Source organism: Typopeltis vanoorti, chromosome 16, assembly GCF_054136105.1.
Source record: "Typopeltis vanoorti isolate ZY-2024b chromosome 16, IOZ_Tvanoo_1.0, whole genome shotgun sequence".
Taxonomy (NCBI): domain Eukaryota; kingdom Metazoa; phylum Arthropoda; class Arachnida; order Uropygi; family Thelyphonidae; genus Typopeltis; species Typopeltis vanoorti.
In genome coordinates, this window is record NC_143564.1 from 98253598 (window position 1) to 98265727 (window position 12130).

The 12130-nt window shown below is 37.7% G+C and overlaps 2 protein-coding genes across 3 annotated transcripts in view; one reads left to right on the forward strand and one right to left on the reverse strand.

Annotated features, from left to right (window-relative positions):
- Nucleotides 1–12130, forward strand: part of LOC150098211 (neuroendocrine convertase 1-like) — a 194223-nt gene that overhangs the window by 154567 nt on the left and 27526 nt on the right. For both annotated transcript variants that reach the window (XM_090406525.1, XM_090406526.1), the window contains exon 13: nt 6140–6273. In XM_090406525.1, coding sequence (XP_090262651.1) covers nt 6140–6273 — 134 coding nt within the window. The remainder of the gene's footprint in view (nt 1–6139; nt 6274–12130) is intronic.
- LOC150098213 (non-canonical pre-mRNAs endonuclease FASTKD5, mitochondrial-like) overlaps nt 1–12130 on the reverse strand; it is a 185178-nt gene that overhangs the window by 21895 nt on the left and 151153 nt on the right. The gene's annotated exons all lie outside the window — the stretch shown is intronic.

Here is a 12130-nt window from a genome sequence, read left to right on the forward strand (position 1 = left end):
AACATAGGCTTGAGTTTAAAGTTGCCTTCTACATTGCCTCCTAATAAAAGCACAAGATGATCTTTAGAAACTTTGCATCCTGGTTGAGATGCTTCAGTTTTATTCTTTGCAATTCTTCAGGAAACTTGGTCACAGAATCTTTTTCAGCACTAGCAGATTCCCCATTTATTCTTACATTATGCAGTCCAGCTCGATTTTTAAAACGGTCAAACCACCCTAAACTCATAGTAAAGCTTTCACATTCCTCTTGAAATTTGATCTCTTTCAATGATGTAAAAATATTGAGAGATTTTGCCTGAATATTCATTGTACTAAGAGGTATTTTTTTTTGGTTACAATACTCAATCCAGAGTGACAGAAGACTTTCCATCTTGATCATTAAAGGCTTATATTACATGTGATCTGCATGCTTAAAGAAGCAGTAGCAACTTTTCCTTGTTCTTTGTACTCTTTGGTCTTATTTAATATGGTCCAAACTGTATACTCGCTCTCGTACAATCATTGTATTACTAGCGTCACTTTCATGTCTTATGACTTCCAGGTTTCCCTCTAATGCAATTATCATCACCTCTGGGTCTGGCTCCCACTGACAAAACCTCAATAAAGGTCAAAACCAGTCTGGGTGGTGGCCCTTCCCTTAATGCATAGCATTATGGGAGATACTAAGACAAGTAGTGATGAGAGCTTGATCCACCTTTACCACGAGTTGCCTCAGTCCTGAAGATACTGCAGGCGTAAACTTTGTTTGCTTACACTTGGATAAAGGATTAAACTAAATGTATTATTATGATTACAGCTATTTTGCCTGCTTCAGTTTAGGAGTACCCCTGTTTAAATGTCATTGGCTATTTACTCGTGGATTCTTAGGGCATTATGAGTGTAGATGTACTAAAAAGTAGCCTAAGGAATAGAAAATTGCACATACCTTTTTCTGGGTGTTGTGGCTTTTCCTCAGTCTGCGATGTCGAAAACTGCAGAGTGTGTGTGTGTGGGGGGGGGGGTAGGCAGTATGGTAGAATAAGTTAGAAAAACCCGGGTTTTTTTCGTAACATATAGAAACATTTTATATAGGGTGGGGAAAAAATGAAAGGGTTAATTTTTTTAAATTAGGGAGGGGAAAGGTGGTTGACGGGGTGTGGACCGTTTCGACTATTCGTGGTCGTCATCTGAACACATTGGGAAAGTGGAAGCTATGTCAGGTCGGGTGAGTGCTTCTGCTTTAGAGGTGTTTGTGTTGTCTCCTATTGGTCGGGGTTGTGACCTTAATTTTATGTTGTGAAGCTTCCAAACCTCGGAGATTATGTAGGGCCTGTGTATGTTGATAGAGTTCGCATCACACTTTATAGCTATTGTTTCCGATATTCTGAGCATTGTTTCGTTGTCTTGTCTGTCTATTATGATGGCCTTGTCTATCTGCGGGGTGTGTTTTTGTTCAAGGGCGTGAACAGCTATTTCCGTTTTTCCTGTGGTTTGTATACGATTTTTCTTTTTGATGTTGCGTTTTTTAGTGTTTAAATGTTCTGGAATAGGGAAGTCACGGAAGTGTTCTTGTAGTCTTGCCCATAAAGACCTGATGGTGGAACCTGTGTAGGTGATGTCACAGTCTTTTTGGCAGGGAAATTTATAGACTACTGTTCAAATATTTCTTTTTGTGTGTGAGGTTTGGTGGATTTTAGGAGGTTTGCCAGTTTTTGGCTAGAGGTGAATACCAGTTTGTAGTCAGTATGTTTGAAGATGTATTTATAGGCTTTGTATGTGTTTTGGGTGTATGGTAGTTTGATAATTTTTTGTGTAGGGAAGTTCGTTTTGGTACTTGGGTTGTTTTGGCGGTTTTTTGCCGTCTTGTTTGCGTAGTTAATCATATGTTTCTATATGTTACGAAAAAAATCCGGGTTTTTCTAACTTATTCTACCATACTGCCTACCCCCCCCCCCACACACACTCTGCAGTTTTCGACATCGCAGACTGAGGAAAAGCCACAACACCCAGAAAAAGGTATGTGCAATTTTCTATTCCTTAGGCTACTTTTTAGTACATCTACACTCATAATGCCCTAAGAATCCATGAGTAAATAGCCAATGACATTTAAACAGGGGTACTCCTAAACTGAAGCAGGCAAAATAGCTGTAATCATAATAGTTTATAAAGAGGAGTAACATGGGAGTTTTCCCAGAAATAATATACATAAATGTATTATATTTTTATTATTTTTTTATACTACAATCACACAGCAGAGACTGCAAGGCCTCTATAGCAAATGTCGTGTGGGCTGGGGTCAAAAGCAAAGTAATCTGTTAAGATTCCTCTTGAAGAGCTGGAGGTAGTAGGTTTGATGAGCCAGCAAGTTAACTGTAAAGAGATATTGGGCAGCTGCTGCTTGTGTTGCTGTAAATTTAGCAAAAATGGGGGCATAATGGATGCTAATATTTCTGAACACCACCCATGGAAATATCTGTAGAAGAGACAATATGGAAAGTGACAATTTATAGCTGAAGAAAGTATGTGTATGGGGGTGGGGTAATCAGTCAACTTAACTGTTCTCTTCTCAACAGCATAAAGAAAGGTGAAAACAGAGATGGACAAAGATGTACCCAAAAGCTTTTGTAAGAATGCATGACTACCATTGGTAAACACGATGAGTCCTACCTTTAGTCCTTCCAAGGTTAGACTTAGTCCATTAATGATAATTTTGCAAGTTTCAATGTTGACTGTGAATGAAGGTAGAGTTTTTGGTGCTTACATTAAGTTTTCTTTTCTTGGACCAGTGGTCCTTTTTAGAAAACTATGCTTTGGATATAGAGTGGAGAATGAAGGTTTTCATTCCAACATGAATAACTTCTATAACGAGATCACAAGTATCTAGATCTGAAGAATGGAAACAGTAGTTTCTCCCTGGAGAGGAGGAGTAAAAGCCCAGATATTCTCACTTGTAGTTTGAAATACTTTAGTGCTGCAAGTGAAAAGCCAGTTATTCACAAACTTATGGTTGTCAATGACTGAGGGAAGGATGTTCCACCAGAGATGAGACCTGTATGTGAATGTGATCTGAATTACCAAGAGGAGCAGTCACCTCATCAGAACTACTTTACCCTTGAAAATGAAAGAGGTTCGATATCTGCATAATGTGTTTGGCATGCCCTTAAGGGATATCACTCACAGTGTAAATTTGTAGAAGTCTGGAGGGGGAGGGGGATAAGTAATCTTCGTTTTGCTTGGCATTTTTATTTAGAAGATATCTGAAGTGCTGATATGGTGTACGAGGCGTGAAATTTAATTCCCGGAATGCATGTAAAAAACCTATGCTCCAAACTATACATTAGTGGCTACTGTCGCCTTCAAAGTAGTCCCTTCGTGCATTTATACACTGGTTTAGACGGTGTTCCCATTTTTGGAAACAGGCCCAGAACTCTTTTTACAGAATACTCTTGAGTTCCTTTATCACATTATGATATCAGCGATGTCAGAAAATCTTTGTCCTTTTAGTCTTTCATTTTTGAAACAGTCAGAAATCACAAGGAACTAAGTTTGGTGAATAAGCAAGATGACCTAATTCGGTAGTCAATTTTTTTGCCAGAAACTCTCTCATAATGAACGCACTATGGCTTGGCGCATTGTGGTGGTGGATGATCCACTTGTCAGGCCATAATTCAGGTCTTTTTCTCCGAACAGAATCTCTTAATCTTTTTCAGCACCTCTAAATAGCATTGTTGGTTGACTGTTTGTCCCTGTTCAATGAATTCGTAGCGGAATATCCCCTTGTGATCAAAGAAACACACTAGCATGGTTTTGAACTGTGAACGTGACGATGCTTTTTTTTTTTTTTGGACGTAGTGAATTCGGGGTTTTCCACTGCATGCTCTGGCATTTTGTTTCGAGATCGTACTGGAAGCACCAGGTTTTGTGACCTGTAATTTCTCTCAGAAACATCTGCTTATTTGCAGAAAGATCAGTAGCAATTTGAAGCTGCAGCTGCTTCTGTTCATCCATCAAGATTCGAGGCACGAACTTCACAGAAATCTTGTGCATACCTAATTCTTCAGTTAAAATTATCCTGACTGTTTCTCAATTCAGTTGCAATTCATCAGCCATTAATCGCACACCTAATCATCTGCGCCTGTCATTTTTGTTTTAGGCTGCCCACTTCTGGGGTCGTCATTCACATCTTCTCACCACCTTTGAATCTCCTATGCCACTTAAAGACAACACTTGACTTTTTTTTTTTTTTTTTTAGAGCATCCACATTCACAATCATATGCCACTTTCAACAGCTCTAACGTTTCAGTAGCAGTTTTGCTGATATTCACACAATTTGATGTTAACACGCTGCTCCAAATTTTGATCACACGTTTTTACACCGAAGTTTACATGCAGATCTCTATTGTTTTTGCAATAACCAACTGGCTCTATCAGCTTGAGGTTTATGCATGCATTAGTTAAAACATTTACAAATATGATTACTCCCATGACTCCAACCAAATCACCACACGGACAACACTAAGTGGCCATTCCGAGAATTAAACTGTCACCCATTATACATTATCCAGCATTAAGCCTTTGTGAACTCTTACATGTTTCAAATTGGGGGGGAGGATGAGTAATCTTCGTTTTGCTTGGCATTTTTATTTAGAAGCAAAAGTGGAAGCTTGGGCCTCTACTTTTGCTAGACATAGGACAGCATTTCTAAAACCAATACAGATTACAGCAATTGATCATACCAAAAATTTAAAAGTGTACAGTATCTGTCAAATAACTACAGCAATAAGCAAAACATACTTTATTTATTTACTCCATATAGCAGCTTTCCTTTTCAAAAACTCTGAGAGCACGCAGCTCAGTAATGCTGAAAATGAATAAACACTTGACAGGTATATTCACTTACCTTCTACTACAACTAATTAGTTATTGCAAACAGTTGCTTAACTGTGATAACTAACTAGTTACTGCATACTAGTGAACTAAGATATGTTTGCCCCCCCCCCCTCCCCCACACACACACCAGCAACAAACTATATAAAAAAAAACATTGTTTTACGAATTTGGGATTTTATTCATTCTTTGGAGTGTATGAATCTATAAAAATACTAATGACAAATTTAAAACAGGTGTACTGAAATAAAGTTGAAACAAAAAAAAAAAAAAAAAAAAAGTGTGCTATAAATAACTCCTAGAAACACTAAACCTAGCAGTACATAAAATGAAAAGCCAAACAGCTATTTTTTTCTGGCGAGGTTGATATAAGTTAAGGGGATAAAAATCCCTTATTGTTTTTCAGCCAGTAAGCGAAACTAAGATCGAAAACTACGATCTGTGACATTTCATGCCGACGAACTGTCAGCGTATCCAAGCGAAAGTGTCCACTTGGTAGTGCCACACCACGGCAACTCGTTGCAAAGGTGGAGCAAGATCCCTCACTGTTCTTGATATTTTCTCATAATGTAAAACACACAGCTCTTAAGAGATGTAGTACTGTTTTACATAATGAGGAGAGGTCACTACCCAGACCGGTTTCAACCTTTTTTGAGGTCTCATCAGTGAGTAGCTAGACCTAGAATATCAGAGTTTAAGTGAAGAAAACTTCCATACTTTTGCTCTACGATTGTCCAATATCAAGAACAGTGAGGGAGCTTGCTCCACCTTTGCAACGAGTTGCCGTGGTGTGGCACTACCAAGTGGACACTTTCGCTTGGATACGCTGACAGTTCATCGGCATGAAACGTCACAGATCGTAGTTTTCGATCTTAGTTTCGCTTACTGGCTGAAAAACAATAAGGGATTTTTATCCCCTTAACTTTTATCTAGCAGTACATAATTGGGTGTGCAGATTATTCTAGGCAAAATTTTTTCTAAATTATGTAATGAACTTTTTTCTTAGTACTTTGTCATATCATAGGATGGTTACCAATATTCCAGTATGGATGCATTCCAAAATATCTGTCAACACTGAAAAATCATGCTGCTTCTAAAATTGTTTCAAGTTGGAGAAATTTATATGTCCTAGGCTGAATTTGAGTTAACAGAATATTCAGAATTCTTTTTTTATCTTCCTTAATAAATATATATATAGTAATATTTTTATCTTTTACAATATTTCAATTTAGCTGTTTTTTTATAATTTGGTAAGAGTGTCATCTCTTCACAGGTTCTGTTACCATGTTACTCTCCAGGCGTCATAATGATATATCTGATGTTGGTTTCCAAAACTGGACATTCTTATCGGTCCACTTATGGGGTGAAGATCCTGCTGGAGAATGGAAGCTGTTTATTAGAGATAAAGTAATTTACTGCACAAGTTCCATTCCATGTTAATAATCAGTTATTCTTATGTTTATTTAGGAGATTTTTGTACTTAAAAAAATATATGGTTGCTCCAATTCAAGAGAAACAATATAGAGCTTGCTCTTCTTGAATAGTTAAAATTACTTGGTTATGTAGCATTATATATGAATCCAGGAGAAGATGGTTGACTAATGGTGTGCTACAGGACTCTCTACTTGAGCCATTGCTGCAATTTAAACCATTATCCTTAATTATGAATATTTTTCTTTTTTTTTTTACTTAAAGTTCATGGTCTCCCCAGTTCAAGAGAAACTATATGGTTGAAACCACTTGGTTATATATGCATTCAGGAGAAGATGGGTAACTAGTGGTGGTGTGCCACAAGGCTGCTGCTATTTAATTTACATATCAATGACATAGGAAATGATTTAAGAAGAAATATTCAGTTGTTTGCTGATGACAAAAAAATTGGGAACAGCAGCAGTTTATTAAGATGATATAGAGATCCTGCAAGGTGACCTAAATAGACTGGCAGCATGAGCAAAGGATAATGACTGCCAGTTTAATGTGGCATAGTGTAAGGTAAAGCACTTTAAAAAGTGATCACAAGCTGCATACTGCATTGATAGAAATGAATACAGGGGTTTAGGGGTGATTGTGGCCAGAATAGTTCATCAGGTTACTTGGATGTTGAAGAACACACTGAGAAGCTGGGATGGGAGGTTATGATTCCTCACTATAAAGCCATTTGGATTACTGTGCACAGATCTGGATGGCTCAATGTGAAGATGGTGAAAAAGAACCTTTTATGGAATGCTCCCTGTGAGGATAGATTGAAGTTCTATGGGTTACAAAGACTAGTTGATGGGCTAAAAAGAGAAGATATAAGTTATTAGAGTTTTGATGGGATCGACACAAAAGACTATTTTAATATAGAGCAAAAAGTGAGGGAACATGGGTTTATCACCTCAAAATTATGTAAAAGTGTGTGTTAGCAAGGGTTTGAGGACTAGATTTTTTGCTTGGAGGCTGTTGAATGGGTGGAATGTTGTTGTCAGCTGTAGTTGTTTATGCTTAATCAGTGAATTGCTTCAGGGAGAATCTTGATATTTAATGTATGAAAAATGATTAGTACAAACCCATGATGCCTTCAACTCCCTAGAGAGGAAAATAATAGCATATTATTAGAGACTTCCAAGAAGTTAAGAGCTCACTGAGGGAAGCCACACGTTACATACACCAGATGCCATATTTTCTGTTAAACCCATTCATGCAAGCTGTCCTGTTAAAGTAACAGGACAGCTTGCCTATTACTTTAACAGGCAAGCTGTTCACTCCCTTCTCTGAGTGAGAAAAATTAACTCTCATTCCATTCTTAACCATCCAAAAATTCAGCTTTCACGGATGTCTCCTTGTCCTCTCCCTGCCTTAGATATAACAAAAAATTTCATCAACTGGTATCTCATAAAACCTTTTCAGAATTTTACAGGTCCATTATATCACTCCTAATTATTAGTGTCTGCAGTCCACATACTCTTAATCTGTCCTTGTAATCTATATTCCATAATCTTGGTATCTCAATAACTATTCTTTGCACATTCTCTCTCTCTCTCCACAGTCTTTCATCCCCGAAGAACTCAGGAGACAAAATCTACACACAGCAGTCCAGATGCAGTCATATCAAGGGCTTGTAAAGAGACAAAATGACTTCTTTATCCATGAATGTCAATGTTTGTTTTGGCATCATTATTACGAGTTGTATTTGCATCTTTGCTATGTGACGTTTGAACTTCTTATTCCTAATTCTAATATGGAAATTTCATCACACCAAAGTGTATAACTACTCAGGGCCATATGACAGGCACACAAGGCTCTAGTTGGGGCCCCCAAAACTTAAGGCCATTTTAAGGACCCCAAACAATGAGGGAGGAGCACCAAAGCACTAGCACCTCAGGCCCCATCCACTTTGGGAAAAGTGTAAGCAGCCCTGACTACACTTACTAACATTGAAAGCAACCATTACCATTTGCACACAGTTCCAGCCTATTTAAGGCATTCAGTTGGTGCATATAAATAGCAAACCTGATTGCTTTGTGTAACTTTGTATCATCAGCAAATAACTTAACATTTCCTGTTAGGTCCTTCCTAATATGTATGGATCAAACACTAAGCCTCCATAGCTCAGTCAGTATAGACACACATATCTAACCACCTTATCCTTGAGTTACAGTTGCAAAGTCCAAGAATACTTGGAAAGGTTATAAGTGCTTAAGTGCCTGTTAGGACCACTGATAGACAGGAAAAGATAAAACAATATTGGTCCAAGAACTCATCCCTGGGGAACACCACTGACCAAATTAAATCTGGCAGACTCATATCCCCATATTCTACTTTCTGATTATATCCATCAGCCACCCACTTATTCAGATCAATAGGCTATATCGGTTATATTTTCCAAAGACACATCTTCAGGAATACAATGTTAAAATTGTAATAACACACTAGAAACAAGTAAGTGGAAGAAAATGAAATTAAACTAAATGAAGATTAAAGTCTTATGAGAGGCACTCTGAGTGCTGTTGGCTAGCCTTAGATGTTTAATATCCAATGACCCTTTTATCCAAATCAATAGGCTATATTGATTATATTTTCCAAAGCTTTCAACGATGTGTGGCATCGTGGCTGCTTAACAACTTGTCATCCTTTGGTTTCCCTGCCACCCTCAGTAATTTGGGTAGCCAGCTTTCTCTGTGGTCATCATTCTCTGCAATTCATAGTAGACTGCTCCCTCTCTTCGAGCATCACCACCAATACTTGAGTGCCTCAAGGTTCTGTTCTATCAATTACTCTTTCTCTTGTTCATAAATGGCCTACTCACAATCCACTAATCCTATCCATTTGACAAACTACACAGTACTCTGACATCCTACACTAAGATCATCTAACCAGTGTCTTAAACATTGATCTACATACTATCCTTCAATGGGACAAGGACAACCTTATGTTCAATGCCACCAAAACCCAGTCTTGCCTTTTCTCTCACAAAAGAGATCTCAGCTCACCTATCCTTAGCCTTAGTAATGTGCAAATCACCAGACTTCTCTTCTTGGAGTAATGTTTACCTCCAGCCTCTCCTGAGGGCACTCTTTATGAGTGTTGTTGGCTAGCCATAGATGTTTAATATCCAATGTCCCTTTTATCCAAATCAATAGGCTACACTGATTATATTTTCCAAAGCTTTCAACCATGTGTGGCATCGTAGCCTGCTTAACAACTTGTCATCCTTTGGTTTCTCTGCCACCCTCTGTAACATCAATAGCCTATTCAGCATTAAAAAAAAAAAAAAACACTAGGCATTCTCTTTCTTCCAAGAGGCTATTTTACACCCAACCAACACTTAATACAAATATAGCAGGTTTAATCATTTCACATCTTCAGGAATACAATGTTAAAATTGTAATATAATATATATATAAAAGGATTAAACTATAATAAATTTAGTTAAATCCTTTATCCAAGTGTAAGCAAACAAAGTTTGCTCCTGAAAATATCTTCAGGACTGGGGTAAGGTAGTGCAACTCCAAGCAAAGGTGGATCAAGATCTCACCACTCCTTGTCTCAATATCTCCCACAGTGCAAAGCATATCTCCTTGCGGACATGTATACTGCTATGCATTAAGGGAAGGGCCACTACCCAGACTGGTTTCGACCTTCCAACAAACTTCCAACATCTTTCTCTAAATCCAGAGTAATTCAATAATAAGGTGGTACACCTGTTGGCAACTCGTATAGGTAAATATGACCTCTCCTATTGCTTCTGCCTTAGTATCTCCATGTTCGGGTCTACCTCCTGCTGACGAGACCCCAATAAAGGTCGGTAGTGGGTAGTGGCCCTTCCCTTAATGCATTAGGAACTACCAGTCTGGGTAGTGGCCCTTCCCTTAATGCATAGTAGTATACATGTCCGCAAGGAGATGTGCTTTGCATTATGGGAGATACTGAGACAAGGAGTGATGAGAGCTTGGTCCACCTTTGCTCAGAGTTGTCTGGTGTTGCACCACCTTACCTCAGTCCTGAAGATATTTTCAGGCGCAAACTTTGTTTTCTTATACTTGGATAAAGGATTAAACAAAATTTCTTATGAGTGGCACTCTCTATGAGTGCTGTTGGCTAGCATTAGATGTTTAATTCTTATGTGGGAAGCCTAATCATATTATATTATAATATAATATGATATGATATGGATTAGGCCTAATCCAAATCATATTATGGTCAAACTGGAAGTCTGCTAACATAAAGAACATAAAAATTATACCTACTGCCACAACTATAGTAAGCCAGGTCTAGCAGACCATGCCTTGGATACCTTGCACAGAATCAGATGGAAGAAAACTATCATGCTCCATCACAGTAAATAAACTTGAAAGACTTCTTAGAATCAATAGCTTTAAAAAACCAGCCTAATCTTAATAAATATAGTTGTATTAAACTTCCTAAGATTTGGGAAACTTAATTCTTAGGCTTCCTGCTGTTGAACCTTGATAAGTGGGAATCCTAAAGAATTTCCACATCTATCATCGTTTAACAGATAGAAGCAAGCATTTTCCTACATGAAATTTTATATCTTATTTTTCTAAGTATGTGCTATATACATGATATAATAAAAAAAAGAGATTGTAACTTGTTAGAGGAAATAATTTTGATTGTGCAAGGCCATTAATAATGTATAAATTGAACAAAGATTTACAAAAATTTGTAATACTTGTCTGAAGAATGACTTGCAAAAAATATTGTGAACAAAAGTTCAAAGGGCAAAGGCATGCCAACAGAAGGAGAGGTAGCCTCAGGCAGTCATATGCTCACTGCCTGACAAACGGTATGAAGCAAGATCCAAGTCGTATGCTCTGGTGAGCGATAGCAGGAAATGCCGTCCAAGTGCTGGCGATGTTATAAGCTCCTGATCATATCTCCGCAGCCGTTGGAAACACTCAGCGTCTAAGAGAAATTGCCCAATGCCACAGTTATGCCTGGAACGTCAGTCATGCCAGAATCGTGTGAAATCACAGAATGATCAGAGAATCCAAGGTACCTCATCAAGTGAACAAGAAGGAAGATCGACCGAAAAAAAGCAGTCCAAATTAAAGGAACAAGTATGAAAAGCCTTAGTGTATGGTAACGTTAAAATTTCCTTTGTCTATGTTATGTGTATAACTTACTATGGTGTTAAGCTAAGTGAAATTAAGGATCAAGGACTTTGATTTATTTAGAGCAGGACTGTAGTATCTTAACATTAGAAAGTACAGTGAGTTAGCTCATATACATGTTAATTTAATGTGTATGCTTTAGAGAAAGCTGAGATGAATTAGTTTGAGTAACGAGATATATAATGAATGTTTAAGGAAAAAATATCTCTAGAATAACCATCTTTGTGAATGATTTATTAGGAATACTGTTTTTGGATACTCTTGTTTCATTAAGGATACATGCAATCTTATCTGATTAGTATCGGAATTTAGTACGAATGTTAATTGTATTGTAAATGTGGTAATATGCTTATAAACCTTTGTGTCTGAATTCTAGAATCCGATGCACCACTTCTAAAAGGTTCGAATCTGAGCAGGGAAGAATAGGTTACATTGTGGGTCACGAATGCAAATCAATAGTCACTTGTGTACGTCTTGAAATCACTTCTTGGTTAAGATAACTTTACTTAATGTAACTGTTTTAGGTGGTGTAGCAAAAAAAAAAAAATATTCCTAGCGCTCTATGAGAAAATAGATTTCAAGAACTTTGCCACTTAGGTTTTGGCTTGCTCCTGAGGCAATCCTTTTGTGTCTTGGAGGTACCATGTGAC